General features: G+C 54.9%; 8 protein-coding genes across 8 annotated transcripts; 3 read left to right on the forward strand and 5 right to left on the reverse strand.

Moving 5' to 3' along the window:
- Positions 1-169: 169 nt before the first annotated feature.
- On the reverse strand, positions 170-5,505 carry BO95DRAFT_380219 (pleiotropic drug resistance family ABC transporter; the record flags this gene model as incomplete). The annotated part of the gene is made up of 6 exons (XM_025583335.1): positions 170-2,156; positions 2,212-2,524; positions 2,580-3,247; positions 3,303-3,576; positions 3,646-5,275; positions 5,375-5,505. 6 exons carry the CDS (start codon positions 5,503-5,505, stop codon positions 640-642), a joined length of 4,533 nt encoding a protein of 1,510 aa, XP_025446817.1. The 3' UTR covers positions 170-639.
- Positions 5,506-7,620: 2,115 nt separating this feature from the next.
- BO95DRAFT_197164 (clathrin-mediated endocytosis regulator UBX3) lies at positions 7,621-9,556 on the reverse strand. The gene is made up of 3 exons (XM_025581000.1): positions 9,536-9,556; positions 9,209-9,446; positions 7,621-9,139 (listed from the first exon to the last, which is right to left on the reverse strand). Exons 2-3 carry the CDS (start codon positions 9,341-9,343, stop codon positions 7,724-7,726), a joined length of 1,551 nt encoding a protein of 516 aa, XP_025446818.1. The 5' UTR covers positions 9,344-9,446; positions 9,536-9,556; the 3' UTR covers positions 7,621-7,723.
- A 224-nt stretch (positions 9,557-9,780) lies between these two features.
- Positions 9,781-13,028, forward strand: BO95DRAFT_438665 (PAN-complex poly(A)-binding subunit PAN3). The gene is made up of 9 exons (XM_025585568.1): positions 9,781-10,214; positions 10,317-10,385; positions 10,445-10,493; positions 10,576-10,733; positions 10,787-10,893; positions 11,013-11,204; positions 11,261-11,405; positions 11,460-11,615; positions 11,672-13,028. The coding sequence occupies exons 1-9, from the start codon at positions 10,136-10,138 to the stop codon at positions 12,703-12,705; spliced, it is 1,989 nt and encodes a 662-aa protein (XP_025446819.1). The 5' UTR covers positions 9,781-10,135; the 3' UTR covers positions 12,706-13,028.
- A 3-nt stretch (positions 13,029-13,031) lies between these two features.
- BO95DRAFT_404645 (intradiol ring-cleavage dioxygenase) lies at positions 13,032-14,560 on the reverse strand. Its single transcript, XM_025583964.1, has 3 exons — positions 14,188-14,560; positions 13,589-14,070; positions 13,032-13,502 (listed from the first exon to the last, which is right to left on the reverse strand). Exons 1-3 carry the CDS (start codon positions 14,422-14,424, stop codon positions 13,232-13,234), a joined length of 990 nt encoding a protein of 329 aa, XP_025446820.1. The 5' UTR covers positions 14,425-14,560; the 3' UTR covers positions 13,032-13,231.
- Positions 14,561-15,287: 727 nt separating this feature from the next.
- Positions 15,288-17,509, reverse strand: BO95DRAFT_197236 (Zn(II)2Cys6 transcription factor domain-containing protein). The gene is made up of 2 exons (XM_025581001.1): positions 16,785-17,509; positions 15,288-16,720 (listed from the first exon to the last, which is right to left on the reverse strand). The coding sequence occupies exons 1-2, from the start codon at positions 17,395-17,397 to the stop codon at positions 15,405-15,407; spliced, it is 1,929 nt and encodes a 642-aa protein (XP_025446821.1). The 5' UTR covers positions 17,398-17,509; the 3' UTR covers positions 15,288-15,404.
- Positions 17,510-19,849: 2,340 nt separating this feature from the next.
- BO95DRAFT_438669 (putative small nuclear ribonucleoprotein (LSM7)) lies at positions 19,850-21,206 on the forward strand. Its single transcript, XM_025585569.1, has 3 exons — positions 19,850-20,530; positions 20,611-20,682; positions 20,740-21,206. The coding sequence occupies exons 1-3, from the start codon at positions 20,290-20,292 to the stop codon at positions 20,865-20,867; spliced, it is 441 nt and encodes a 146-aa protein (XP_025446822.1). The 5' UTR covers positions 19,850-20,289; the 3' UTR covers positions 20,868-21,206.
- Positions 21,207-21,375: 169 nt separating this feature from the next.
- BO95DRAFT_438670 (fasciclin domain-containing protein) lies at positions 21,376-23,194 on the forward strand. The gene has a single exon (XM_025585570.1). It carries the CDS (start codon positions 21,443-21,445, stop codon positions 23,054-23,056), a length of 1,614 nt encoding a protein of 537 aa, XP_025446823.1. The 5' UTR covers positions 21,376-21,442; the 3' UTR covers positions 23,057-23,194.
- On the reverse strand, positions 23,181-27,132 carry BO95DRAFT_197421 (putative TGF beta receptor associated protein 1). Its single transcript, XM_025581002.1, has 3 exons — positions 26,877-27,132; positions 24,242-26,811; positions 23,181-24,186 (listed from the first exon to the last, which is right to left on the reverse strand). Exons 1-3 carry the CDS (start codon positions 27,031-27,033, stop codon positions 23,305-23,307), a joined length of 3,609 nt encoding a protein of 1,202 aa, XP_025446824.1. The 5' UTR covers positions 27,034-27,132; the 3' UTR covers positions 23,181-23,304.
- Between the last annotated feature and the right edge of the window lie 380 nt (positions 27,133-27,512).

Raw genomic sequence — 27,512 nt, forward strand, 5'->3', positions numbered from 1 at the left:
GGCAGGACGGGGGTAAGGGTATCTTTGAGGGATTTACTACCTACGGAGTAATAGACATGGCGATTGTCGCACTCGGGTACTGGTGGCAGTCTACCCGGCCACTGCCCTATGGTTGACTGGGCGGAAACCTGAAAGTGCGTGAGGGTTCTGCTTGAGAAGGTCCTGAAGCGTATAAGGTCTGAGTTGATATGTCCTGTTCTATGTGGTTTTCTGGCTAGTCTTGGCGACAGGTCTGAAAGTTGGTAATGTACAGATATGTATCAGCATAGAAAGACTATGTGTGAGTAAGTGGAGTTATGAACGATAGAAAGCAGTTGGGGAAAAAAAGGACAGGAGGCAGTGAGGAAAAAAGTTCCACGGGACCAAATCAGAAAAGCCAAGTCTGCCCGGGAGGACGAAAGAGGGGCCAAGAATTCTAAAATATACGCTTGGAGGGCATATATGAGTAAGGAGCGACGAAGGGCCAGGGAGAAGAGAAGAGGAATCTAGAATATGAGCGTCTAAAAACAATCCCCAAGCATTTCCCGATTATGTCCAACAACGATAATCCGAAACACAAACATATGCATACGTGAACAAATCATACAAAAGCTGGGCAGGGGAAAATCATTTATACATGTCTATACATGTCAAGTCCTCTCAAGAAGAAGCCTTGGTCTTCTTGGTCTTCGGGACACGAGCGAGCCAGTAGATGCCCACCGCGGCGAAGATGTTGAACACGATGTACACCCACATAAGACCGAAATTGCGCCACGCGTCGGAGAAGTGGCTGCTGACTGCCGCCAAGAAGGTGTCGGTGTCGCTGATGGTGCAGAAGGCGCAGTTGCTGGTGGCATCCTCGTTCTGAAGATAGCCGCCCGCGGACGCAATATAGCTCTGCATGTAATCAATGCAGGTGCTGTTGGCAGGGGGGTCGAAGTGGAGGTACTCTGAGGAGTCACAGATTGCCGTGGTGCCTGATACACCGGTCGACAACATGGCAGACACCAGATATGTAAACGGAGAAACCCGGTACATGAAGATCCAGAAGCCAGGGAGTTGTTGAGGAGTTGCCAGAACACCACAGAAGACCAGGCACAAGGAGAAGAGCAGGTTAGCAAGATTACCACCAGTCTCAGCAAGCTCGATACCTGCGATAATCATGTGCGCGAAGGTCGAGGTGAAAAGAAGGAAGGACAGAATAAGCAGCCACATCAACGCTCCACGCTCATGAACAGCATCGGTCGGTTCCGCGTTCCGGTAGAGCCCAATGGGATAGTACCAGCAGACATAGATGATCACACTCATGAGTGCATTCCACGGCAGCTCAACAATAATGTTAGCAGCCATGAAGGCCTTCCATGAGTAGCTCTTAGAAGGTCTCTCGCGAGCCTCGTATAGGGAGCGCTGGGTACAGAAGTTGGGAAGAATCTGTTGCACCAAGTTTCCGAAAATCGTCATCAACATGAAGATAGAGAACATCTGATTCTGCAGTCCCTGTGAGGTGTTCTTGGCATGGAAGAATGAAAATCCAATGTACAAGGCAGTCAGGGCGCAAAGGCAAATCTTCGAGTAGATGTAGACGGGTGTACGCCAATACTGCGAGAACACGCGGAGCAAGCACTCCCATAGCTGGACAGTGAACGGCGCAGCGAATTCGTTGTAGCTACCGGGATCTGCCTGGTTTGTGTCGAGCGGCTTCTGCGAGAGAGTAGACTTGAGTTCGGACAAGTGGTCAAGCACGGCTTTGTGTTCAGGGCTGTCACGCCACACCGCGGGCCAGTCGATATCACTGTGAGATCCAGGAGCAGCACCAATGACTTCGAGCATCCATTCGGCCGGGTTAGCGTCAGCAGGTAGCTTAGGAGCACCGTTCCGCTCGAAATAGCTAGCAAGAGTGGAAGACTTGTCGCCAATATCTCCGAAATAGACTGTCTTACCGCCTCTAGCAAGGAACAAGAGACGGTCGAAACGTTGGAACAGCATAGCCGAAGGCTGGTGGATAGTACATAGAATAGCTTGACCGTGCTGCGTCAAGGTGTCAATGAGATCAAGGATGGACCAGGACGTTTGACTATCAAGACCAGAAGTAGGCTCGTCCAAGAACAAAAGCAACTGAGGCTTAGCCGCCAATTCAACTCCAATGGTGAGGCGCTTGCGCTGTTCAACGTTGAGACCTATTCCATGTTAGAAACCGATGCACAAGCAAGGAAATACTCAGAAGCGACTCACCTTCACCGGGAACACCGACAACGGCGTCGGCGTATTCTTCCATGTCAAGCAACTTGATAACTTCTTCAACATAGTCGAGCTTCTCTTGGCGACTGACGTGGGCAGGTTGCCGAAGGATGGCGCTGAACCGAAGAGCTTCACGGACAGTGGTAGTGTGAAGATGGAGATCCTGCTGCTGCACATAGCCGGTTTTGCGCTGGAAACTTTGATCACGAGGACGCCCATCAACCAACATTTCGCCGGTGACCACACCCATGGTGACACGAGTAGCAAGCACATCCAGGAGAGTTGTTTTACCCGCACCAGAAACACCCTAATGAACGTTAGCACAGTTCATATCTGGCGAGAACGAAGTCCAATTAACATACCATGAGAGCAGTACAGGTTCCAGGCTTGACCCATCCATCGACGTGGTCAAGAATGCGGCGGGGTTCACCCTTGATCTTGATGTCGTAGCACACATCCTGCCATTGGAAGATAGCGGTCTGTCTCTGAATGGCGGCACTCTGTTGTTGACCACTGGACTGCTCAGCCTTCTCAGGGGAGGCGAATTGGCGGCTTGATTCAACATCCTTGGCAGCAGGGGAAGCATGACCGCGGCGGAAGAGCAGAACCTCACCCTTGGACTTGGCTTCAGAAATGTACTCGGTAGCGAGCAGATATGTGCCCATGAGGAAGATCATGAAAGCGAACATGATTCCCAGGTTGCGCCATTTGTGGCTGTTGTAGTAGTCGAAGCTCAAAGCAAGGTACCTATCACCGTCGACGTACTTTTGTCCGGATACCGCCCCAACTGTAGAGCAGATCTTGTTCGAAAGAGGGAGGGAATCATAGCCATTACCGGAGGGAACGTAACCATCCTCAGAACACGGGAATTGCCGATTGTGGAATTCGTTCACCATCAGACTCTCGAAGCCGTAAGCGATGGGGTTGATATAGTTCATCCATCTCGACCACCCCAACATGTAAGTGGTGGGAATAGTGAAACCGGTGTAGATGACCAGACCCAAGATGAGAATTGCGGCCGGGACAAGAGCTTGGTTTCAAAATCAGCCTCTGCGCGACGGAAGTGGGTAGAACGAAAGACAAACCTTGAGAAAGTGTCCGGGAAGAAGCAGCGATGGTACGGAAGAGCATGGACATGGTCAGGGTCGTGACGAAGGAGAACAGCAGGAAGACGAAGAAGGCGCCCGGCGTCCGACGAAGATTAGTCATGAAATATAGCGTAAGGTTGAAGATAATCGCGTTTCCGATCTTATAAGGCATATCTGTGAGCATAGACGCAATGGCTTCGGCGAACGGATGATACATGGCGTAACGAGACTGCTTTTCGACAATCGGGCGTTGGGCGTACAAAGTCAAGATCTGAAATCGAACGTCAGCAGGCGAAACACCAGACAAGGAGATGAACGCGAAGGCAAGTCAAAAACATACCTCGAGCGCACTGGAGAAGGCATTGAGCAGCACGGCAAAGAAAAGCAGGGCACCACGGGAGTAGAAACTGTCCGTCTCGTCTTTCAAGTTGTAGAACACACTTCCAATAATAAGGGCCATGATGAAGTTTCCGACCAATTGGGAGATGGTCAAACTAGCATCACCTTGCAACCGTTGGAAACCACGGATCAAGCAGAGCTTGACCTGTTCGTACAGAGAGATTGTGTAGGGAGACTTGACGCGCTGGTTCTTGGATTGCATGGCTTTGCGAGATTCGATGAATTTGCCAAGCGACTCGCCACCGATAGCATATTGCTGGTTGTACTCGGCGATTTCCCGGAGCAGTTTGGCGTGCGCCTCACTGTTCTTCCATGCAGCGGCAAACTCATCAGGGGTTTGAGGCACCTTGCCCTCATATCCAGGCTTGACGATACGCTCGGCGGGAGAGGTCAAAGAAGTAAGGAAATCAGCAGTAGTCTGGCGATCCGGGCAATCAAAGCCCATGTTGGTGAAGAACGCCTTCGCCTCATCGGTAGGACCGAAATAGATCTGTCTGCCTTCGTACAGGACCGTGACCTTGTCGAAGACGTCGTAAGCACTCTGCGACGCTTGGTAAATGGCGACTGCAACAGTGGCGCCAGCGTACTTGGTCATCAAGTTCAATGTCTTGCAGAACTCGAGGGCGTTCGCTGAGTCCAGACCACGCGTACTGTTGTCCCAACACTGCAAGGGAGAGCCACACAGAGTGGCCTCGGCGATACTGACACGCTTACGCTCACCACCACTGACACCACGAACGAAGTCGTTACCGACCTTGGTGTTAATGGTGTGCGACAGACCCAGCATCGCCATGACCGCATCGCGCATGTGCAGCGCATATTGCTCCTTGGTCACCCCGGGGAAGCGGTTCCGAGGGCAACGAGAGAGGGCGGCGAACTTCAGGGTATCGCCGACGGTCAACTGCGGAAAGTGAACATCGGTTTCGGCGGTATAGATGGCCTCACCCTTGAATTGCTTTCGCATCTGCTTGGCCGAGATACCTTGATAGTTCAGCTGAGACGCCTCGTCCATGTAGATACCGTTCATTTCGCCAGCGAGGGTTTTCAGAAAGGTCGAGCAACCACTTCCGGGGCGACCCAGAACAACCAGCATCTCGCCGTTGCGCACGAGTCCATCGAAATCACGGAGGATCTGAATCTTTTGCTTTCCGGTACCTGTGAGTTTACGGACGAGCGCCCCGATTTGCAAGACGGAGTTGAAAACATCCTTCTGATAATCTGTCGGACTGCCGAAACCGTGCACGCTGAGGTTCTGGAAGGAGACACCGGCTTCACGGCGGGGATATCTCTCGGGATCGCGCGAGGAGAGAGCAAGAAGGTTCTTCATCCAATGCTTGGACTTGAAGTTGGGACTGGCGGGGTTCAGGGTCGAATCCTCTTTCACTTCCAGGAATGTATTCTCGCCAGTAGTCGATAACCGGGTGGATTGGCGGGTCAATTGCTGCGCCAGACGGTGGATCTCTTCAGCGGCAACTTCCTCGCTCTCATTGTCTTCGTCTCCTTTTTCTCCCTCTTCTTTCTCGAGCGCAGTCTCGGCGCTGCTGAAAGTGGTGTGTCGGCTCCAACGACCCCTTGTGTCGGGCCCCGGTGTACTGAGACCGGACTCTGCCATCAACTTCTCTTCATCGTGAGTGGTGTGCTGGTGATGGTGGTGGTGGTGGTGGCCCAACTCGGATATTCCTTCATTCACAGCGGATGCGGATGTTGCTGCTGCGCCTTCGTTCACATTCTCGTGCACCTCGTGGGACTCCACGCCACGGGCTGGATTAACATTAGGGTTTATAGTGCCTAGAAGCGACATGGTGATTAAAAGATGAGACGATCAGTCTCAGAAGACTGTGCCGATTAACGAGAGGACGCCAGAAGCATAGAGAGGTTGGCAGATAAAGGTTAGCCAAAGCGTTCGATCACAGATCGATTGCTTGATAAAGAGGGGGGAAGAGGCCGTAACGAGTGACGAATATAAGCGGGCGAGGGGAAGCGTGAGAAATGGTGGCAGCACGCTAAGGATAAAGTACTTGGTGGATAACTTATTAGGGCCAGCGGCCGCTCCGATGCCCCGTAGCTTGGAAATTAATGCGACTGGCGACTGACGACCGACTAGTGAGTCTAACGAGTCGTTGGTCAATCAGTCAAGCAACCAGGAATTAGAATCACGATCTTCGCTGGTCAAGAGGACAACAGGCGACGACGCGAGAAAAATGGAGAGGGGAAAAATCAACAATCAGGACCCAGCATCTGGGCTCATCCCCCATTTTACAGGCCCCAAAGAGTGGAAAAGTTTACGCTGCGATGGGCGAATCGGGACCAGGAAGAGTGCAACATCCGGGTCGGGACCCAGATTGATACACCCAGATCCACCCGGTACTTCCCACCCTCCGTGCGTATTCCTGGCTTAGGGGAATACGGGACATGAGACGGGTTAGACTGGAGGCTCGAGCAGAACCTTTTCGGAGAAAGGCTGCATATTGCCATATTTAAATCCGACGTGGTACTCGTAAACTTAGTGAGCAGGGCACCCTTGAATCCACGGATAGGACAGGTGAGCACCCGCGTGCAAATAGCAGGTGGTGAATGGCCAGGACACCTGTCGGACCCCATTAGGGAGAGATCCTTCTAGGCTTTCCATTATCTTTTCAGGCTTGTTGAAGTTCGAGCAAACCATGCCAAGGCCAGATGGGGGGGAAAGAGAGATGACGATAATTCCAAGGACTTGTAATTCGATCGGACATGATCTATATCAGCTTGCTGCCTTGCTCAGGAGCAGCTAGTGCGAGAAATGGGAACGCCACTATGACAGACCGGGATTTGTTTGTCAGTGCGCTTTCACTTGAAGCGTCAAGAGTCAGTCACAAGGTACAAGTAAGTAAGAAAAGCAGCTCAGCCTTGTTTCCTTGGGTAGCAAGCCGTAAGAATGGACGTTGCCACCTGTGCTCTGGTGAAAGGTTGACACATAGTGAGTGATGATAACATATGATAGATTCATGGTGAGGATGAGGATGAGGATGAGTAATAATGAGTTGAAAAAGTCTAGGCCAGAAGCAGGAAAACGTGGCGAGAAATGAACAGAAGAACGAAAAGAAGCAAAAGAAGATTCGGGGGGGGGGGGGGGGTTCCCGAGAGAATCGAGAGTCAAGAGCGGAGAGTCCGAGCCGGGCATTAACTCGATTGTCGCAAGAAGTGGGCCGGAGAGGCGGGAGTCCAGCCATCCGAAGCCCCATCCATTTTTCATTTTTCCCCTGTTTGATCCTTCTTCGGGATGGCGGAGATCCGGTGCACGCAGGATAAGGCGGGCTGACTCAGCTATGCACTCATAGTTACTCCGTGAGTTCCATCACTCAAGCTGTAAACCTCGACTCCTCGAGTACGTCAGTCTGGCGCATCGGAGAATTTCCCCACACAATTATCACGTTATTTCCATGACACAAGACACACGACACATGACACAAGACAAATAGTCTACCGGTATCCTGCTCTGCTGGTTATGCCGTGTCACACGGATACTCCAACCGATCACCGCGGATTGCTCACGATTCGAACCGATCATTGAGCTATTTGCTACGGCATATGTACAGTACGAGTAACTATGGACCCAACCCACCGCTACTTCGGAGTTCCTTGTTTAGCGGAGAAGATCAGCATCGATCGACTTATCGTCTGAATAATAATAGAAGCGTTGTTTTCGTCTACCCCACCGGCTCTGTTCGGTGATACACCTCAAAACATCCTGAGCTGGCCTCGAGCCAGACAGCAGTACAATGCGCGCATGCGGCTCCGCGGCTTTTACCCCCGTTGCTCCTGCCAAAGGGTCCATGCTTCTGCTGACGGCCGTTTCAGGCACATGTCACTGCGTGCTACATCTCAGTACATGGGCAGGTAATACTTTACACACGTGTAAATCTCTCACCGGACGAGCGTAGTAGTCTATGAGATTATCCATTCTGAGGCCGGTCAATTGATACCATACACACTCATCATCTCAATAAACCAAAATCGATAATCGTACATGTAGATAGTGCTCACGAGTCCTCCTCCGCCGCCTCCTCGTCCTCGCTTTCGTCATTGATGGGTTCGACCAGCAGGTTTCCACCCCGGCCGATCTGATCTCGGATGGAGCCCCCGGCACCCACTTCATAGACCACCCGCGGCATAGGTGAAACCAGTCGGAATCCATACTGGTGTTCGAACCCATCCGGTTTCGAGACGGTCGCTGCTCCCTCCACTGGCTCTTTCAGAATCTCATAACATTCCACAAATGCGTAGAGCTCATCGATGCTCGCCTCAGGTTCGAACTTCCGGATGACGCGTTCGCCCGACGGCAACCTGATGCTGATGCGCACCGCATCCTTGGCGTCCGGACCGGGCTCCTTAGCGATCGACTGGGCTCGCCATTGTCTCCACTGCTGAAGATCTTGGATCCGCTTCTCTTCCGCCGCCTGGCGCTCAGCCGCTTCTTGCTCTTCTCGTTGGCGGGCGGCCTCCGCCTCGCGTCTCTGTCTCGCCCGTTCGCGGTCAATGGCTAGAGACCGCTCGTAGGCCGAATCCTGCTGCTCGCGTAGACTGCGAGAAGCCTGCTGTTCTGCCCGAGTGGCGCGGATGCGCTCCAGAGGCTCTTTGTTCTGAGCGATCGCGGTCCGAAGCTTTTCCACAAATTCTGCTGGGGAGGTGGTTCCCGGTATGCGAGCCACAACAGACATTGCTGTCGAAGAAACATTGGGAGTGTGGATAACCGCAGCCGCAAAGGGGAACTTGGTGCACCGTAGCGAGTTTGAAACCTGGTATGCTTCTGAGTCTTGAATGTTTCCACCCCATACGAGAATCTCGTTCTGCGGGTCGGTAACAAAGTCGGTGACCTCCCGCGAGAGCAGAGTGTCGCGGACCCAGCCATGCGTATCGTCGTGTTCGGGGGCAAGCAGCACGACAAGAAGAAGCTTCAATTCCCGGTGAGCCTTCTCCAGCGCCATGTTGTATCCATTTTCCAGAAAGCCGATCGAGTTGGTGCCGTACTCCTCCTCAAATTCCCGGATGAACCGGGCAGCGGTATCTTTCGGGCCCAGGGGCCGGCGGCCATTGGTGTTTCGGCGTGAACCATGAAGAGCGGGACTGGCTGTGGTATTGAAGAGTCGCGGGAGGAAAGGGAAGAGGGAGCCGAACAAGCGGAAAGAGTTGTACAGCAGTCTGTAGAGGAGATTGAGCGGGGTAAAGAGGAGCGCTAGAATGAAAGGCGGGCGATAGACAGGCTGATCCTCAGATTGGGTGACTATCCGAGGAGCTGGCTCAGCAGCGCGTGTGGATGGGGAGAATTGCGCGCGGAGGTCATCGCTCAGTAGGTTCTGCGTCTGTCTAGTCGGCCTAGGAGGAGGGGTATTCAAAGCTGCGCGAGCCTCCTCAACCGGGTCTGGACCTTCACCATCGAAGAACTTGGAGATGGCAATCTTCCAACCGCCTAGGATTTAGTATTGGCGCAGACTAGACTGGCGAGGCGGGGGTTCTCGAAGGCCTACCTGCACGTTCCATTCCGAACGTCGTAACAAAGGAATAGCCTCCAAAGGGTCTTGGCCCGTCACCGCTATATAAGTTTCAAGACCAGCCCTCTCGCTGTCAGACAGCTGCGATATGTCAAGCCCGGACGAGGACATTGTCAATTGATGCTCCGGGCCATAAATGGGTGTATGTCGGGGGGAGAGGGGGGTTGATACGACGTCGCGATTAGGCAGAGAAACCGGAACCGGCGGGTTTGGCCTTGGAGGGTGGAAGAGGTCAAAGGTCTCAGAATGTCAGTAAGTAGTATAAATTATAGATCCTTTCGGAAAGGCAAAAGGATAGCCTGCCTGGGGGAGTAAATAAACAAAGAAAAAGGAGTGTCGCAGTCGCAAGAATAAGTTTAGCTGGCCTCAGTGCCGCAGTAGTGATGAGAGCTCCGTCATCGCGCAACTCACCGAGGGCGGCCGTCACGCTTCCGGAGTAGACGCGCGCTTGACGCATGGGGTGGTCCGTGCCCAAGTGGCAGTACCGAGTGCAAGAAGGCAGACCGCCCGACCGAGTGTCGAGTTCCCCTCTCCCTCCCCCGCGCGCCCTTGGTTCGCATGCCCGCCTCGCTGTCTCGTCCCATCCCCCATCCCATCTCATACCATAGCATGACGATATCAACCGGAAGTCTTGTCTACGGACGGTGAGTCATTGCTTGACGCACATCGGATCTTACCACTGCACTTCCTGGCGAGGGAAGACGGCAAGAGCTTGACCTCTGCACCACAAGCCACCTTCATTCAGCCATTCCCTATTGTCGGCCCCGATCGACTCCAACCATACTCTTATTCCTAGAGGAATGTGGTTTCCTCTAGAGTCTGTTCTTTCGGCTTTCTTTCACTCTAATTCGATGGGGATTTCCTTGCGTTAATGCGCGCCGAACTGTGGATTCAAGAAATACCATGGCCTCCACCGGGAAGTCGACTACCACTCTCGACGACTCTCGTCGGGCAACGGGCTCGCCTAAGATGAAGGCACGAGGTTAGCTACATGGTTTCCTATCGCGTGAGGCGAGCTTTCGCTGTCCACGGTCGCACGTGATAGCATGGACAATTCAGCTGATATTGTGCTCTGCGGACCTAGCGGAAAATGCGAAAGATACCCTATGCCGGAACGTTACGATATACGGGCGTTGTCGATACGAGGATAAAGGTATCTGCCTTACTACTACCAGCTTGGGCCAAATATCCATCTAACGCCGGACGTGGCAGGATGCGCATTCAACCATGACCCTCACAAAGTGAATTCATATGCGGACAGGTGGGCACCCTCGAATCGGCGCAAGAGCGATGCGCGAGTGGGATCATACGTTGTTTGCAGCTTGCTGACGTTTGTGGCTTAGGAAACGCTTGAACGTTGACTCTCCGAGCTTTACACCTACATTACTATCTTCCAATGGATCCTCTCCCACTATCGCATCTGCAACCATGAAAAAGACGGCAACAATATCACCCAAGGCTGCGAATGCAGCCCCTTTCCAACCACGGGGGATCTCATCACGTATGCCATGCGTCACTTCACACTGAAAGAGCTTTTCGTCTGACTGCAATAAGGGTCCAACTCCAGCACACCAACTGCGCGACAGGGAACGATGACTCCGGATTGGTCTGTCGCGGAAGTTCAGGAATTCGTTCCTCAAGGCTTTGATGGGTCGCATATGGTATGATTCTGCGCCTATTGCATTTCATACTATGTTTCGACTTCTCGCAGTCGCGGCCCATGAACGCCGCAATTTGGCAGCTTCGTCGTTTCGGGCGTTGACTGATACTTATAATATAGGCTTCCCTACAAGGAAATGGCACTTCGACCATCCCCACGACGACTGCATTCGATCCTTTTGTGACCTCGCCGAATCCACTTTCTGCTGCCAATGCCGTGGGCCCGGTTCAAGCGAACCCATTCACACATGATACAGCTGCGGCGCTGGGAGGCGCCGCATTCTTTGCGAATCAGTCCGGCTTCCAGCAACCTGTAAGTTTTATTACTCGGAGGCTTTGAAGGTCATTCACGAACCTTTTGTCGTCCAGGTTCAATACCACATGTACGCTCCAATTGGACCACACAGCCAAAATACCTTGGGCTACCAGCGGAATGTCCACGATCTCTTCCTTCCGAACGACTTCCGAGAAGAACTGCAAAAGAAAGCAGCGGCCACACTGCAAACCTTACCCAGTGAGTTGGATGACAGTTACGCATGTGAAAACAACAGCCGCTAATCCTGCACAGACACTCAGCTACCCGCTCAAGTGGATTACTTCCACTCTCTCGTCCCTCTTGACCTGAACCATCAAAAGAATGCAGCTATCTTTGGCTATCCTAGCTGGGTATACAAGGCCCAGTCCAGTAAAGACGGAAACTTTTACGCCCTTCGAAGATTAGAAGGTAGATTTCACCTCAAGCTCGACGGGTCCTGTAGCACTACTGATCATTCAACACAGGGTTCCGTCTTACAAACGAGAAGGCGATTCGATCTGTCCAAGCGTGGAAGCGGGTATGCAGCGGCAGCGTTGTGACAGTCCACGACGCCTTCACCAGCCGGAGCTTCCAGGACAGCTCGTTGATTTTTGTGACGGATTACCACCCACTGTCCAAGACCCTCGCCGAGCAGCACCTGGGCGCCGGAAATCGGTTCACCGGACGCCAGAACGCCCACATCCCCGAGCAGATCCTGTGGAGCTACATGACGCAGCTCGGCAACGCCCTCAAGGCGATCCACAGCAACGGCCTCGCCGCGCGCATCATCGACGCCAGCAAGATCTTGCTGACGGGCAAGAACCGCATCCGGCTCAGCGCCTGCGCCATCTTGGATGTGGTGCAGTTCGACACGCAGCGGTCGGTGGCGGACCTGCAGCGGCAGGACCTGGTCAACTTCGGACAGCTGATCGTGACGCTGGGCGCCAACTCGCCCAGCGTGATGCACAACCCGACGAAGGCGATGGAGCACTTCACGCGCGCCTACAGCCCGCAGCTGAAGAACTCGGTGTTCTGGCTGCTGAACGGGCTGCAGAAGGACCAGGACCGCAACATCGACATCTTCATCACGGGCATCTCGTCGCAGCTGATGTCGACGTTCGACTCGGCGCTGCACCTGGACGACCAGCTGACGTCGGACCTGAGCCGCGAGCTGGAGAACGGGCGGCTGGTGCGGCTGATGACGAAGCTGAACCTGGTGAACGAGCGGCCCGAGTACGAGCACGACCGGCAGTGGGCGGAGAACGGCGAGCGCTACTTCCTCAAGATCTTCCGCGACTACGTGTTCCACCAGGTGGACGCGCAGGGCGACCCCGTGGTGGACCTGGGCCACGTGCTCACGTGCCTGAACAAGCTGGACGCCGGGTCGGACGAGAAGGTCACGCTGGTGAGCCGCGACGAGCAGAGCTGCTTCGTCGTGAGCTACAAGGAGCTGAAGAAAGCTCTGGAGTCGTCGTTCCAGGCGCTGCTGAAGCCGTCGTCGGGGCGGAGGATTCATTAGTCGGCTGGCCTAGCTTGGCTACAGCTTGGCTACAGCTTGATGTCAAGCTATACCGACCTGCACTTGGCATTCTATAAACCGCGTTGCGCGGAGTGAATTGACCACCTATTTACCGACCTTGTGTACCCTGGGGAATTTGGTTCCTTGGACGAGTAGGATGAGACGTGGGATACGGAGGGGGCAGTTGTTCTGTCCTGCTATTTGAGGGCCATGTTGGACCAAGAACGCCCCCTACGCCCTTCGCATTGCTGTTTGCGCATTTGGACTATCTGCCGTGGCAGTTGAAAGATATCGATGAGAGAACTAGGTAGAAATGTAGCAATTGTGATTACCATTTGATCTTAGTTTGGACACTACCATCACCGCAAGCCACAGTGCTAACCAATCCAACCAGCACCCCAGTTGCGTAAAGCACAACCAAGACTTAAATCCCGTAACTAATATAAGGTATATACATAAATCCAACCGAACCCAATCTCAACCCTAAACCCCCTCCCCACCGCCCCTGGAAAATAGAATAAAGAAATCAATCCAAATCCGGCACCGGCAACCCATTCACAATGCGGACCTTCCGCCCCAACCGATCCAGCGCCTCCTTGGAGTTCCGTGCACGCAACGCACTAGTCTCCTCGTCGGAGACGAGCACAAAGTCGTAGGTAAGGCAGGCGTGGTCCTCGGGGACGTTGTACTTGGCGGCGAGCTCGGGGCCGGCGGTGCCGATGTCGACGACGAGCGAGTCCTTGACGCCGAAGACGGCGTCGGAGGTTTCGTAGGGGTCGTTGCGGAGGTAGAGGGCGCTGTCCGTCGCCCCCAAAGTTCAGATTAGCATGCCAGTCCCCAGCCCAGCCCAAACCCCCAGGACAAAGGGAATATGGAAACATACGTAATCAAATGATCGAACCCCTCCTTCTCAAACATAAAATGCATATGACTCGGGCGGTACGGATGGCGACCCAGCAGCTTCAGGAGTTTGCCGACGGGCCCGTCATGCGGGATCGGGTACGGCACGGGGGTGATGGCATGGAACCAGAAGACGCCGTCGGCGTCGCTGCGCATGATGCAGCGGCCGTCCGGGCCGTCGTGGTCCGGGTACTGCACGTCGTAGTGGCCGGTGCTGTCGGTCTCCCAGATGTCGATCTTCGCGTCGGAGACCGGGTGGCCGGCCGTGTCTTTGATGGTGCAGACCACCAGCAGGGGCTGGCCGTTGGGGTCGTGGGACATGGCGGCGCCGGGGGCCAGCTCCTCGGCTTCGTGGGTGTGGAAGGGGCCCAGGACGGTGCCCTCGGTGCTGCCGGCGGGTTTGGGGTGGTCGATGCTGTCCACCAGTAACGACAGGCCGAGGATGTCGGAGAGGAGGATGAATTCCTTTGTCCGTTGTTAGGGTCTGGGATGCAGGGGAATGTGCTGGGGGTGCTGGGGGTGCTGGGGGTGCTGGGGGTGCTGGGGGTGCTGGGGGTGCTGGGGGTGCTGGGGGCGCCCTACCTGCCGCACATCCGTACAGATCTTGCCCACCTCGGTCAGGAAGCGCAGCCCCGTCATCCATTCCTCCGTGCTCAGGCGCGTCTCCCGCGCGAAGTCGTGCAGGTGGGTGACCAGTCGCTCCAGGATGTATTTCATGCGCTCGTCCGGGCACAGCGAGTTGATGCGGATCACGTTCTCGGTGATGTTGTCGATCGTGAGATCTTTCATGGCGGGGATTTTCACGAGGGAGGGGTCCATTTTGTCGGCTTTGGCTGTACTTTGGGCTTGGGGTTATATGGAGAAGAAAGGGAGAATTCCAAGGAGTCGAAGAAAGTAAGTAAGTGTGTGAGCTAGCTGGGTCGGGGGAAGTCTATATACAAATACGTATTCCGTAGGTAGCTCCGCTAGCCTGCTCCGCGGGGTGGATTTTCTTTCCCCACATTCTGGCGGGGGGAAATTCAATGATGGATGGCGTAACAGCCGGCTCCTCACTGGCCAATGCCCACTTCAACTCAGCTGCTCCGGCTATTGCTATTTCCGTATTGCCGGCCTCAACCTACCATCCTACATCGTATACACAGCAACAATTAAAATACCCTGGATACCCTGCTACCCTGGTCATGGGCATCCGATGGGTCAGGAAGCAGGCTAGACTCTAGCCCTCTTTCTTTCGCCCCGACCCATCCGATCAGCTGTGGGGGGAGAAGTCAACGGACGCAACATCCCCGCGCTGCGTGCCCTTCACTCCGCATCTGATGACATTCAAGGAGATTTCTCGATGATTGCCCACTGATGGTCCTGGCCAGATAATTGATACGCTAATACTACGTACAACAGACCATGCCTCAAGGTGACCATAGAGGTTGGTTTACCTTGGTTATCCGTCCTAGTACTGGCATGGCCACTGTGGGTCATGTTCGATACCAACAGAACAAGCTTCCCCCCAGCGGATCAACCATCGGCAGTTCTTCATCCGCTTCGGGAATGACCTCAAGCGATCCATGATCCATGATCCGTCATCCGTCATCGTCCCCAAACACTATCCCCCCATTCGATCCGTTCCATTCCAGAATAAACCAATTCATATTCAACACTTCTTAATATGCAGCATACGACAAACAACCGGGATATCTGCCAGACTCGCTCAACAGTACACACAGAATCAAAAACAGAATCAAGGTAAACATAGATACAAAACTCCAAGTCGCGCCGGCTCATCCCGCCAACGAAGATATACACTATGCTCGCACCAACTTTCGTTCCCGGTCACGCTCCTGGTCGCGCTCCCGCTCCCGCTCCCGCTCGCGTTCTCGTTCTCGCTCCCGTTCGTTACTGACTTCATGCCCCTCCTTGGCGGCAGCCGCCACCCGCGCGTGGTGGTCCACCGTATCCAAGATCGCCTGCATGAGGCGCGAATTAGCATCCGGGGCGTCGTCATCCTGCGCCGAGTCAGCATGCCGATGCATGCTAATGCGTCGGTCGTGCGTCATGACGTTGCTCCCCTGGATTTCGCTCATCGCGCGACGAGGCGAGAGGTCTCTTTTGAAAGGCGTTCCCACGGCCGGACCAGCCGTCGCGGTTGGGGCCGACTCTCGTCGCGTACTGAAGTCGACATGGTCATGGGCGTGCGGTCGATCCACGTCCATCATCGTCGGCTCGGAGACCGGCGTCTGCGCCGCGGACGGAGGTGCTTGCACCGCAGAGGGTCCCATGGCGGTTGCCGAGACCTCTTGGGCTGGCCCTTCCTCCATCCGCTCCCGGGAGCTGCGGTCCACCTGCGTCTCCCGCAGCTCATCTTCCTTCACATCCTTCCAAGAACACTTGGCGTGCTTCTTCGTACATCCCATACAGGCCGTCAGATTCTTTAAACAGTCCATGTGAAGACGGCGACACCGATCACAAGGGGGCATAATCCGTTCTCCACGCTGCAGCTCCTCCATGCGGGCCACCATCTCCATTTTGTGCGGGCCCCCGTCATCCTTATCATGGTGGTGGGACTTGGGCGGTGGTAGCAACGACGACGGCGTACTCGGGATGGCGACGGTGGTCGGGGCCGGAGTATACATGTTGTACTCCGACGCATCCGACGCTCGCGGGCGCGGTCGCGATGACTGCCGAGCCGACGAGTCGGGTCCTTCCTCATAGGACCGGGACTGCCGGTCTTGCGTAGTGAAGAACTTCTTCATTAGCTCGGCGCGCGTGGTCGGCGACGCGCCTTTGATAGAGGTGCCGTTGATAATCGTGACGTTGTCCGTGTTCGAGTGCGAAAACATGAATTGCGACGAGAGCGAGTTCTCCTCCACAGCAGCTTCGCCAGCGCCGGGCCGGCCGGCATTGACCGCCACAAAACCAGTGGATGGAGAGTGAGCGCTCACCGGAGCGCTGCCATTGAGGACTGGGAGTCCATGTCCGTTCGCATCGCGCCACGCAGGACTCATCGAGCGATGTTGCTGATGTCGTTGCGAATGAAGGGACATGTCGTTTTCTCGACGGGTCACGATCGCCGTCCTCCGGTTCTTCAGGCGATGGTTGAGTTGTCGGGCTCGCGCGGATACTAAAATGCAACCCGTCAGTGATCTCATCTTCCGTGTGAATGCGTAGGTCTGAGATGAGCTGACCTTGGTCGGCCACCTGGATGATCTGCTGGAGATTCTTCTCCAGTATCTCGAGCGCGCCCAGTTCCTTCTCTTCGTCTTCAATGATCGGCTGAGGCGGAATCATCTTCTGCGGCATGCCTGATGCAATCAGGACGAAATCCTCCTCGCTGATCTCCACGCGACACTGTTTGGTGTAGAATTGACACACGCGCACGCCATTGCGAGACTTCTCCAGGTTAAACTGTTCCGGTTTGTTTTTGGCAAATTCCACCACGTCTAGCCAGGTGACGTTGGGGGAATCCTTGCCGTGGGACTTGAGCACGCGGGGCGGTCCATCGAAAAGGCGCTCGAAGCGCTTGATCAGAATGGGGCCTAATGGGCAAGCGCCCAGGTTGCCGGCGATACTCTCGTGTCGGTGCAAAACGCCGTCATACTCTCCAATCAAGTGAATGATCGAGGGCATGGTATCCTCGACGGAAACCAGAGGCAGATTGTCCGGATACTGACGGGCCAGGTAGTTGATCTGCAGGTGATTGGAGGGCTTGGGGACTTTGGATGCGATAGGAGGAAAGTCGCCGGACGGCGATCGCGGCCGCTTACTGGACGGCTCAGCCGTCGCAGGTCGAGACTCCATAGTGATGATAAGAAGAGGCGGGAAGGAGAGGGAAAGGTGGTGAGGAGGGAAGAGAGAGAAGGAAGGGGAGGGGGAAGAGGGGAGAAGGGGAGGGGAAGAGATCCTAGGATCGCGACTATAGCGGTAGTCACAGAAGAAAAAAGACAAGGCGGGGAAGGAAAAGGGAGAGGGAAAGCGATGGAGCGAGCTGAGAGGAGAAAAAGGGATTATTGAGGAAATGAGTAATGGGAACGCTGGCGAAAGACAGGCTGCCGATGGCGGAGCATAAGGCTCCAGAGTGCGGGCTCCCAATCAGCCACTGGGCAGCGCGTACTGCGTTCAAGTTAGGTAATCGCGATAACCCCCAGCCGATGCAAACCGGGATGGAGGAAACTGGGATGGATGGGATGAGTGGGGGGTGGGACAAGCAGGAAGTGGTGAAAGAAAGAAAGGTTGAGCGGGTATTAAAGGACAAGGTGGAAAAGAGGAGAGTAAACGTTGGTTAAAGGATAAGTGAGGGAGGGAGGGAGGGAGGGAGGGAGGAGGAGAGAGGAGAGAGGAGAGAGGAGAGAGGAGAAGAGGAGCCGACGGAGAGGAAGAGGAGAACGCGACAATCGCGAGAGAAGGAGAAGCACGGAGCAGTCGAACCCAATTGTATGTACTAGCAGAAAAGAGGAAGGTCGGAAAGCGGGCAAGTTGAACTGAACCACTTAACGAATGAATGCTTGAGAAGAGGGAAAGAGAAACCAAGGGGAGATCGGGGTTCAACCCATTTGGTTGCTTGTTGGCCGGTTGGTCCGGCACGCGGGTTGTGGTTCGCAGACCTCAATCGCAGACAATCACCGCAGGGGGAAGAGAGAGGGGGGTGGATAAAAGAAAGAGCAGTGAGTGGATAAGAATAGAAGACGACGGAGGAGGAGGAGGAAAGCAAGCAAAGAGACCGACGGAGGGGATGGATGGATGGCGGAACGGGCGAGCCCGGAAAGTCACCTGCTCCATCCAGTCTGAATCCCAGGTTATTATTATCTTTCGCACTCACTCTCTTCCCGATCTTCCGCAATCATTGAAGCAGGAGGAAGTAGTAATTCTTTAACCTAGTATGCAGTATGTACTGGAGAGTGTACTTCCTGGACACATTCTCCCTTAATTCCCAACCACACAAGAGTCAGTCAGTCCATGTCCATTCATCCCAATCTTCTTATCATCGTGGGTGTCCTACTAGTGGATGCGTAAGCAACAGGCAGGGGCGGAGTCCCGCCGGGCTCTTCCGCTGTCCATTCGGATGAGCCGTAACCCGTCACTGTCACTGTCATGACCAATACAGTTGATTCAATTCGATACCATCGTGACACTGGCCACCATTGAAGATGCTTATCCACAAGCCCACTGCGCGAGGGTGCATCGTTTTTGCCCCCTTGCGGACGGACCCTCAGGAACGAAAGTACCACGATGGCTACAGGAAAAGAGTACAGACACGTTGCCTGGCGGTTGGATCCTGTCTCCGGGTTTGATGTCATAGGGGGGAGGGGGAAACGAACAAGCGACAGTCCGCCCCCCCCCCCGTCCTTCCCTCACTAAGTGACCGATCACCACCGAATAGCTCGACTGTCTCGTCCCATGTGCTGCTACAGGCGCGCTCCGCCGGGCAGAAGGGGGGATCGTCGATTTTTCCCGTGTGCCATACGCGGACTCCGTACTACCACTCTTCGTGCTCCCATCTTGGTCTGGAGGTTGACGGAAAGGAGACGGGCGGGTATTGATGAATCTGCAAGGTGTGCAGTACGGTACACCGTAGACAAACGCATGAGCCTGACCTAAACTTGATGCCTAATGAGCCTGGAGTCGAGGTTGCCAGGCCGATATCCATCCGATTGACCGGTGTTCCAGCCACATCGATATCCAATCCCCACGCTAGACCGGGCCGGTGGTCAGCTATGGGTCAGGTATTATCGGTGTCAACGGTGTGACCAACACCGTCTTCTACTCTTCAACCATCTGGCCATCTCGTGGCAGCGATGTTAGTATTTGACGCTCCAATTGCGTGCTGTATCCTTGGTAGTCGTAGCTCAGTAGAAGTGGATAGATGAGGTGCTGAGTGGTGTCTGTTGATAGTCAGTAGCGCATCTGTGACCTCGAGCTTATGCCATCATGTTTATTTATATCCGTAAGTAAGTATACAAGTGCTGGAACTCGACCAACGAAGTCGTGAGGCTATGATGTAAAAGCAAAGAGTTTCTCAACTCAACAGTAGGAGACAACTGCGTATAAGTTAGATATCAAAAGGGTACCTTATAGAGACTCATTCTTCTCCATCCTCTCGGACATTGAGTACTCCGTATATACTCCGACCCTTCCTTTTCCCAAAGGATGTAAAGGCGGTGAAGAAGTGTGGGCGGTGGGTGTCGAGCGGGAAAGCCACGGAAAAGAAAATGGTAGGCATCGAAAAGCGTACGCACGACCGCCCGGGAACCGACAACTGGTGGAGTTACTCCGTCGCGGCTGCAACCAACTTTCGCGGATGGAAAATCCCTCATACTGATAACTATCACCTCTGTGGCTTCAATCACATCCATCCATCCATCCATCCACCGAACCTCATCCCATTCCGCCCCTTTCCTCCCCCCTCGCCTTATCGGGTCGAAAATTTTCTCCCACTCCGGGTTACTCCAACAGATTGACCGTCTTTCCACCTCTCAAATCCCAACGTCTCCAATCTCTGGTGCTGGCCCCTCCTTCCCCTTCCCCTCTCACTCTCTCTTTGAGTTAGTAACTGAAGTTACTATTGAGGTCACGGCACGTGCATCATTATCTAATCCACGCCGCTGTAATTGGACACTCGATCAGTCCAGTATACATTAGCCCCTCTTACACGCAATTCAATTGATTCCTTTTCCCCCCCAACACAGCCAAGCCATGTCCGAACGAGGCTCATTCCGAGGAGGTCGCGGCCGCGGCGGAGGTTACGGTGACCGGTCCGGCGGCCGTGGCGGGCAGGGCCGCGGTGGCGGTGCAGGTGGCGGTGCCCACCGCGAGCACCGCGACCACCGCGAGCAGCAGCAGCAGCAGCAAGAGAAGCCCAAGAAGGAGAACATCCTCGATCTGAACAAGTACATGGACAAGGAGGTGCGCGTCAAGTTCAACGGAGGCCGTGAAGGTGAGTTTGCTTTTTGACTTCCTTGTCAGCTGCTTGGTCAGCATCCCGGTAGAGTACGAACTAACATCCCGTCCCCCCAGTCACTGGTATCCTGAAGGGCTACGACCAATTGATGAACTTGGTTCTGGACGATGTCAAGGAAGGCATGCGCGGTAGGTTTCCCCTCATCTAGGTTTATATGCCAGCTTGACTAATGGGAGGGGGGACAGATGACGAAGGCAACGAGACCACGCGCTCGCTGGGGTTGATCGTGGCCCGTGGTACGCTGATTGTGTTGATCTCCCCGGCCGATGGCAGCGAGGAGATCGCCAATCCTTTCGTGCAACCGGAGGAGTAAGGGTTCCGTGGGTGGTGATTCCATGTAATGCGATTTGAAGAGCATCGGCCATGCCTCGATGACGGCTGAGGTTGATGGCCTCGATGCCCGGCTAGACCTAAGGCCGAGTAAACCCAGTTGAGTTGTTCAAGGCCTCTACTGGTCGAGAAGGAGTCATTCCATTTACGAAAGCAGATGAAAAGATATACCAGATGTGCTTTGTGCTTTGTGCTTTGTGCTTCGTGCTTCGAGCCGTGACTGTACAGTACCTGAAAATGAGCTTGCATGCACTGGTCAAGTCATAGGCCATGATTGCAGCAGAATGAGTGACTAGAAAGAAATATCAATGAGATTAACGACCATTAAGCTTCGAAGTGACATGTCATGACATCACGGCAGGGAATGGGGTGATGACGGTGACTTCGGCGTTGCACCGCCCGGTCTAGAAGCAAGTGCCCAGTCTACCTTCCCAGCTGGTCGGAAGTATATTCGACTTTTGTCAAGTATAATATCACCCGCCCCTCTTCTCCTTTACGAGGCTTTATAAAATGTAGATATTTGCTTGTGGCCCATCTCCGCACGAGGCCAAAACCAAAATGAAGCATCTCCAGTACTGGGCCGTCGCGGCTCTTCCGCTGACATCCGCCTTTCTGATCCCACCCAAGCAGCAGCAGCAGGCGATCCTCCACGAACCGAAGCCAGACCTGCAAGAGGAGCACGAGGCGGACGACCACCAGTTATTCGACATCCTCTCGCTCCTCGAGTCCGCGGTGGAAACCTACTCGCCCGTCCAGCAGATCACCTCGTGGCTCGATGAGGTAGCAGAGGCGACCAACCCCAGCGAGGAACACCTCTTGTCTCCTCCTCCGCCGCCCTTCCGCCGCCCGTCTCCGCCGCCGTACCCGCACCACCCGCCCTCCAACAAGTCACTGTACGATCTGATCTCCGAGAATCCTCACACCACCATCCTGGCCCGCATCGTCCACGACGACTCGCAACTGGTGGAGCTGCTGAACCGCACGGCCGCCAACCTCACATTCTTCGCGCCCACCGACGAAGCGTTTGCCAAAATCCCGCATCACCACCACGACCGACACCGCCACCACGATGACCGCGACAGCCATGACGGAGACGACGATGACGACGACGACGACCGTCACCACCACAAACCACCCCCGGAGCTCATCCGCGCGGTGCTGAAATACCACCTCGTCTCCGCGGTGTACACGCCCGCCGAGCTCTTCCACGCCCACACGCTGCCCACCCTCTTGACCTCGCGGCTGCTCAGCCCTAAGCCCGACGCAGCCCCGAGCATTGTCCACAGTGACAACGACAACAACAACCTCCCGCAACGCCTCAGCATCAGCACCACGCTGCACGGCCCGACCCTGAACCACTACAGCCGCATCCTGGCGACCGACAAACGCGGGGCCAACGGGCTCCTCTACACGATCGACGCGATCCTGCTCCCGCCGCCCTCCCTGCTGACGCTGACGACCATCGTGCCCACGCAGTTCAGCACGCTAACACTCGCCCTCCACCGCACCGGTCTGGCAGCCCAGCTCAACCGCTCCCACCACTGTCCCCACCACACCAAACCCAGCCCCGGAGACCCCACCCCGAAACCAACAACCAAGCCCCCCTCCCCCAACCTTCTTGGAAAAAACTCAGGCCGAGGGGGAACATACTTCCTCCCCACGAACCGCGCGTTCAGCGCACTGGGGTACAAGCTCAACGCCTTCCTGTTCTCGGAGCACGGGACCCCGTACCTGCGCGCGCTGCTAAAGTACCATCTCGTGCCGCACCGCACGCTCTACTCGGATGTGGAGTATACAAGCCATGGTAAGATCGAGGCGGTGCATGGGATGAAGCATTTCGATCTGGAGACGTTGTTGGAGGGGCGGACGGTGCCGGTCGAGGTGGCGAATTTGGGGCCGTGGGGGGGCGTCACTGTTTCTGGGGAGCGGGTGGGCGTGAGGGATTTGGTGGTCGCGGATGGGGTCGGGCATGTTCTTACCCGTTCTGTTCTTGTTCCTAGGTGTGAGGGGGATAGTTATGGGGATACTTTTGGGGATACTTATGGGGAGATGACGGTCGAAGAGCTGGTGGGGAGGTTGCAGGGTTTGGTGGATTTGGAGTCTGAGGATGGGGATGGGGAGGAAGAGGCGGAGGTGGTTTGGGGGCAGTTGCATGATCTTTTGGAGTTGTAATTACTCATCTTTTGTGATTTATGGTTGAGTTTACTGGGAAGTTTAAAAGAAGGGAGGTCCGGGGGTTCTCCCCCGGGAAGCCTTCTGCATGTATTAGGGTTATGCGGATTGTTGATATGTCGACCAAAATGCTACATGTTTCATTCCACGCCACAACTCGGATTGTAAAGCGTGATCGGTGCAAGGCCTCATGCCATGGCATCGCTATATACAAGTCATATATACAACAAACATCGTGGTCGTCCTCATCAGCTGTCCGCTTCCACAATATCCCCGAACTCCTCGGTCTCCTCCTCGCGTACCACCGGCCGGTCCTTCACCCGCCGCAATCCATCTCCATCCTCGACCCAGGCGCCCACCTTCTCCACCCCCTCGATATACTCCGTTCCCACCCGCAGGTTCAGTCCCGCGCTCAGCGCTCGCTCGATGCGCACCTCCCTGCCCTCCGCCACCAGCACCCGGAACACGTGCGCCAGGAAGCCGCCCAGGATATCGACGCTCCACTCGTCCGGGATGATCCGCAGAACCTCCCCGACGTCGAACCACGCCGCGAACCGGCCCAGAAGATCGCTGGTCCGCTCGATGCGCTCCGACGAATCCTGGATCTTCAGGAACTCGTCCAGCAGGAACCGGAAGAGTTCACTCTGCTGCGATCGGTCCGCGAAGGACGACGAGCTGCTGGTGGCCTGCGGGCCGCCGAAGAGACAGTATCGGATGGCTGAATCGTAGTCGCCGAGGCCGTGCGTGAGGAGATGAAGAGCTTCGCGGTGGCGGCCCTGAAGACCGTCGAGAATGATGGATTCCGAGACGAGCTCGTTCTGGAAAGGTTCGATCCGAGCTAGAACGGCAGGGATGGAGAAGGTGAAGTTGCGCGGCGGCATCGAGGTGAACTGGCTGCCTCCGGTGCTGCCGCCGCCGAGGAGCTGGAGGAGCCGGAGCCGGGATTGCCACCATGGTTCCGAGGGAGTGTTCACCGTGATGAAATTCATATAGGTCGGTTTCGGAGCGCTTAGAGCGCGGTAGGTGGAGTAGGATTCGGAGAGAGAAGCTCGTGCTGACGGCGACGTCTCCAGTACGGAGAGGACGGAATCAAGGTAGTATGCCAGCAGGTCATCCGCGTATTGTGTGAGCTGGAAGAGAATCAGTCAGAGAAAGCTTAGTCGAAGTACGAACGGCGCTACTCACATTTCTGGCAAAGACCAGGTGTTCCAAGTATGCTTGGACGGCATTAGGTGCTTGCTGCTTGAGAAGCGCCACGACATCGGCAGTTTCCAGCTTGACTCTGCTCGTGCCATCAGAGAATACTTGTATGCCCAGGCTGGGGTTGCGCTGGGCAAGCCACGCTCCGTACTCTTCCACTAGTTGAACGTCTTTGATCTTGACCAGGTACCGGCGCATCTGTGCCTCTGTACCAGCAATCGTGATTTCGCCGCCCAGGTCCTCTTCACCGTCGATGATCCTGCGCCATGTTTTCAGGACATTGCGAGACATCTTCTGGCTCTGATATAGTCGGCTCAAAACGAACAGTCGTCGATACTGTTCCAATAGCGCCACTGCGCGGTCCAGATTGCCCTTCCAATTATCCACAAGCCTATTCAGTTCAATGCGTAACGGAGAGCCTGGTCGTTTTTCAGGCGCGAGTTGTGCGTCCTGTTCCAGGAGTAAGTGCAGGAAAGCCGCGTCGACGCTGTCGAAGACGTAGGTCTCATCTGTGATACTTCCGTAACCCCTCTTCTGCTGCCAGGAGAACAGAAACCTCTTGATCATATCCAGCACGGCACTGTCCGAGGCCCCGTCGCCCGCAGCCTTATCCAGCTGCTGCACGTAACTCTCTGTGATCTCCGCCAAGCCCGCGTGTATCCAGATTCCTTGCGGGCTCTGCAGGACCTCTCGTCGCAATAGTGGGATCAACAGAAGCGGAATGCGGGGGTCCAGGTTTCCCACAATGAGAGCTCGCTCCGTAGCGTCTATAGTGGCCTCATCCCTGTGTTCTGCATCCATGAGAATCAGGTCACCGAACAGAAGCAGACTAGCTTTCTGCTTCAGGTAATTCAAGCCTAGAAATTCGGATTCGGACTTGGGCTCTGCGGCTTGAACAAGATCGATGACGTCTGTGATGGCATCCCGCTTGAGAACAGTACGCCCATCTGTATCCGGTACTTGAGCGCTCTGTAGGGCGTCATCCAGCTGCGTTGTTAGCGGGTTCTTCACTACCCGCCATATCTGATTACCATTCCACATGATAAGACTGCTCTGGGTCTGGCCCAAGGCACGTGCAAACTTGGCTTCTTCGGCATTGCGCTCTACTTCCCAGCCACGCTCGGCCTCACCAGTCCCTTCCTGGCCCTCGAATAGCTCCTTTTCTTTTTGTAGCTGTTCGATCGACGCCTGCGTTCTCGGATCGGTAGCAGGCACATGCGGTGACAGCGACGGCGTTTTCAGGCGCACCATCTGCAAGAGCTTGCCCATCTCGGCGATCTCCAGCTGACTCGGACTTATCGTATGGTTGAGTCCCACATGCGTCGGCTGCACGTCTGAAGACGGTATCTCAACCCACGTTTTGTGCTCGTCCGCTTCCCCGGGATCGACATCCCATAGTTGAACCTCCAGGAACTTGCGGCGTTGTCCTTCCTTTTCTGCCTCTATCACTGCAAGCAGCAGTTCTTCATGGGTGTTGTCGGGCGAATGAATCATGTTGTTCTCGTTGCCTTTATCAATGATAATGGATTCCGGATACTGGTGAAAGGTGATTGTGCCACGAACCACGTCGCCGTCAATGTTGACAAACATACCGACTCCAGGCTCCGACTCGTCCGTGCCCCTCACAAGCAGAAATTCCGACGGGGTCGGCGATAGAATATGGGGCCTCAGTTGCGTCGGCTTTGGAAGAAGGGGAAGTGGTTTCCTTTCCTCCGAGCTAGATTCTGGATCACGCGGTGGATTCTCCATACTTCGCTTGGGAGATGCGCTCCCTGCGCGCTCTTTCGATAGCGAGCGTCTTGGTGTTCCCGACTCGGGCGAGAGCTCCGAGGTGGCCGAGCCTGATCGCTTGTGTCCGTGTGGTTGCAACAAGCCAGACTTTGTATTTGAGCTGAAGCTCCTTTCAAACAAATGACTCTCTGAGGTGGGCGAATGGGCGAAGAACGGGGAGGTCGGCGACTTCAAGGGCGGAGCTGTCGACACATCGTGGACTTGGTTAGGTTCGAAATTCTCGTTCGAGAAGGAGATTGGAAACAGCTGTATTTTCTGCTGGTTCTCCACATCGACGAGGGAGTACGAGTGTGCATCTGCGGCACAGGCGATGATCCCTCTGCGCGCGGCGACCAGGCATCCAGGAAATTCAATGTTCCTGATTCGTCGAGCTTCCTCCCCTATCCTCACTAGCATAGTACGATTCTGCGCCGCAATCATGACCACTTGCTCACTCTGCTCATCCGCGCCCGTGTTGAGATCCACTCCTCCGATCCAGGAACAATTGTTGACCTTTGTATTCCCGAAAGCCGGACTAAGCTCCGGTAGCATGTAGAAGGTGACAGCCCCATTGCATAGGACACAAGCCTTGTTGACAGCTGGTAACAAGAGGATATGTTGTATCCCAAGCGACTTGGTCGCCGTAGAAGTGGTGTTGGCGAAGGGAATCGGTAATCGGGAAGCTAGGATAAACGACGGTTCGTTCGACTTGTCCGAGGGGTCCGGTGGAAGGCAGACGAAGTGAAGAATCTCGGCGGCAGATGTCCCAATGTATAAATTGTCATCTGGCAGAGAATTCGTCAGAAAAGGACGTGTGAATGCTTAATGGCAGAGGTCCAAAAGAACTTACTCCAATACTCAACAGTAGTGATGTGGACTTCGTCATCGTTATCGTCGGGATTCAAGGGAACCTGATCAAACAGCGATCGCAGAACATATGGAGCTGCCTTAGGAGGGCTGATCTTCCGCCGTTTGCGCGGGCTGACGCCCTCCTCTTCAGACACCATGATGAGACCAGCTCCAGTGTCGTAAGAGAAATGTTGTTGAGGGGATGGTCAGGAACTTGGGAAGCTTCCGGTTGTTTGGCGGGCGGGCGTTTCACTACAACTGAAGGACCTCGGAGTACTTGAGTAACTTAGTATGGGACTGGCTGCCTAGGCGGTGGGCCCGAGCCGGGGTTGGCTTAGCCTGCCAGGTGGTGCTGACTCAGGGTGGGCCTTTTCTGTCAACCATCAACAGGCATGGAGTATGAAGTATGAAGTATGAAGTATGAAGTATGAAGTATGAATCACGATAAACCATGTCACTTTCATGCAACACGGTATGTCTCATGCAATGGCAAGGAACTGCTGACAGCTGCATGATCATGATCACCCTCATATGGCTTGCAATGGCAATCTCAGGCCAAACAAGCTGAACCGACGTGCCTCGCCATGAGCAGGAAAAGATGATGGTAAAGATCGACATAAACCGCACATGTGATATG

Source organism: Aspergillus brunneoviolaceus (assembly GCF_003184695.1).
Source record: "Aspergillus brunneoviolaceus CBS 621.78 unplaced genomic scaffold BO95scaffold_5, whole genome shotgun sequence".
NCBI classification, from domain to species: Eukaryota; Fungi; Ascomycota; class Eurotiomycetes; order Eurotiales; family Aspergillaceae; genus Aspergillus; species Aspergillus brunneoviolaceus.

Excerpts from the sequence above, each read along its gene's own strand:
- BO95DRAFT_197164 (XM_025581000.1), bottom strand. The coding sequence starts at position 9,343 with ATGTCCTCGTCCGGGCTTGACATATCGCAGCTGTCTGACAGCGAGAGG. Across the intron at positions 9,140-9,208 it reads GTTCGGAATGGAACGTGCAG|ATTGCCATCTCCAAGTTCTT; the intron begins GTAGGCCTTCGA and ends GGCGGTTGGAAG.
- BO95DRAFT_438665 (XM_025585568.1), top strand. The coding sequence starts at position 10,136 with ATGGCCTCCACCGGGAAGTCGACTACCACTCTCGACGACTCTCGTCGG. Across the intron at positions 10,215-10,316 it reads GCCTAAGATGAAGGCACGAG|CGGAAAATGCGAAAGATACC; the intron begins GTTAGCTACATG and ends CTGCGGACCTAG. Across the intron at positions 10,494-10,575 it reads GTGAATTCATATGCGGACAG|GAAACGCTTGAACGTTGACT; the intron begins GTGGGCACCCTC and ends TTTGTGGCTTAG.
- BO95DRAFT_404645 (XM_025583964.1), bottom strand. The coding sequence starts at position 14,424 with ATGGACCCCTCCCTCGTGAAAATCCCCGCCATGAAAGATCTCACGATC. Across the intron at positions 14,071-14,187 it reads TCTGTACGGATGTGCGGCAG|GAATTCATCCTCCTCTCCGA; the intron begins GTAGGGCGCCCC and ends CAACGGACAAAG. Across the intron at positions 13,503-13,588 it reads GGGTTCGATCATTTGATTAC|CGCCCTCTACCTCCGCAACG; the intron begins GTATGTTTCCAT and ends GGCGACGGACAG.
- BO95DRAFT_197236 (XM_025581001.1), bottom strand. The coding sequence starts at position 17,397 with ATGGAGTCTCGACCTGCGACGGCTGAGCCGTCCAGTAAGCGGCCGCGA. Across the intron at positions 16,721-16,784 it reads CATCCAGGTGGCCGACCAAG|TATCCGCGCGAGCCCGACAA; the intron begins GTCAGCTCATCT and ends GTTGCATTTTAG.
- BO95DRAFT_438669 (XM_025585569.1), top strand. The coding sequence starts at position 20,290 with ATGTCCGAACGAGGCTCATTCCGAGGAGGTCGCGGCCGCGGCGGAGGT. Across the intron at positions 20,531-20,610 it reads GTTCAACGGAGGCCGTGAAG|TCACTGGTATCCTGAAGGGC; the intron begins GTGAGTTTGCTT and ends CCGTCCCCCCAG. Across the intron at positions 20,683-20,739 it reads TGTCAAGGAAGGCATGCGCG|ATGACGAAGGCAACGAGACC; the intron begins GTAGGTTTCCCC and ends GAGGGGGGACAG.
- BO95DRAFT_438670 (XM_025585570.1), top strand. The coding sequence starts at position 21,443 with ATGAAGCATCTCCAGTACTGGGCCGTCGCGGCTCTTCCGCTGACATCC.
- BO95DRAFT_197421 (XM_025581002.1), bottom strand. The coding sequence starts at position 27,033 with ATGGTGTCTGAAGAGGAGGGCGTCAGCCCGCGCAAACGGCGGAAGATC. Across the intron at positions 26,812-26,876 it reads CACTACTGTTGAGTATTGGA|ATGACAATTTATACATTGGG; the intron begins GTAAGTTCTTTT and ends ATTCTCTGCCAG. Across the intron at positions 24,187-24,241 it reads ACCTGGTCTTTGCCAGAAAT|CTCACACAATACGCGGATGA; the intron begins GTGAGTAGCGCC and ends ATTCTCTTCCAG.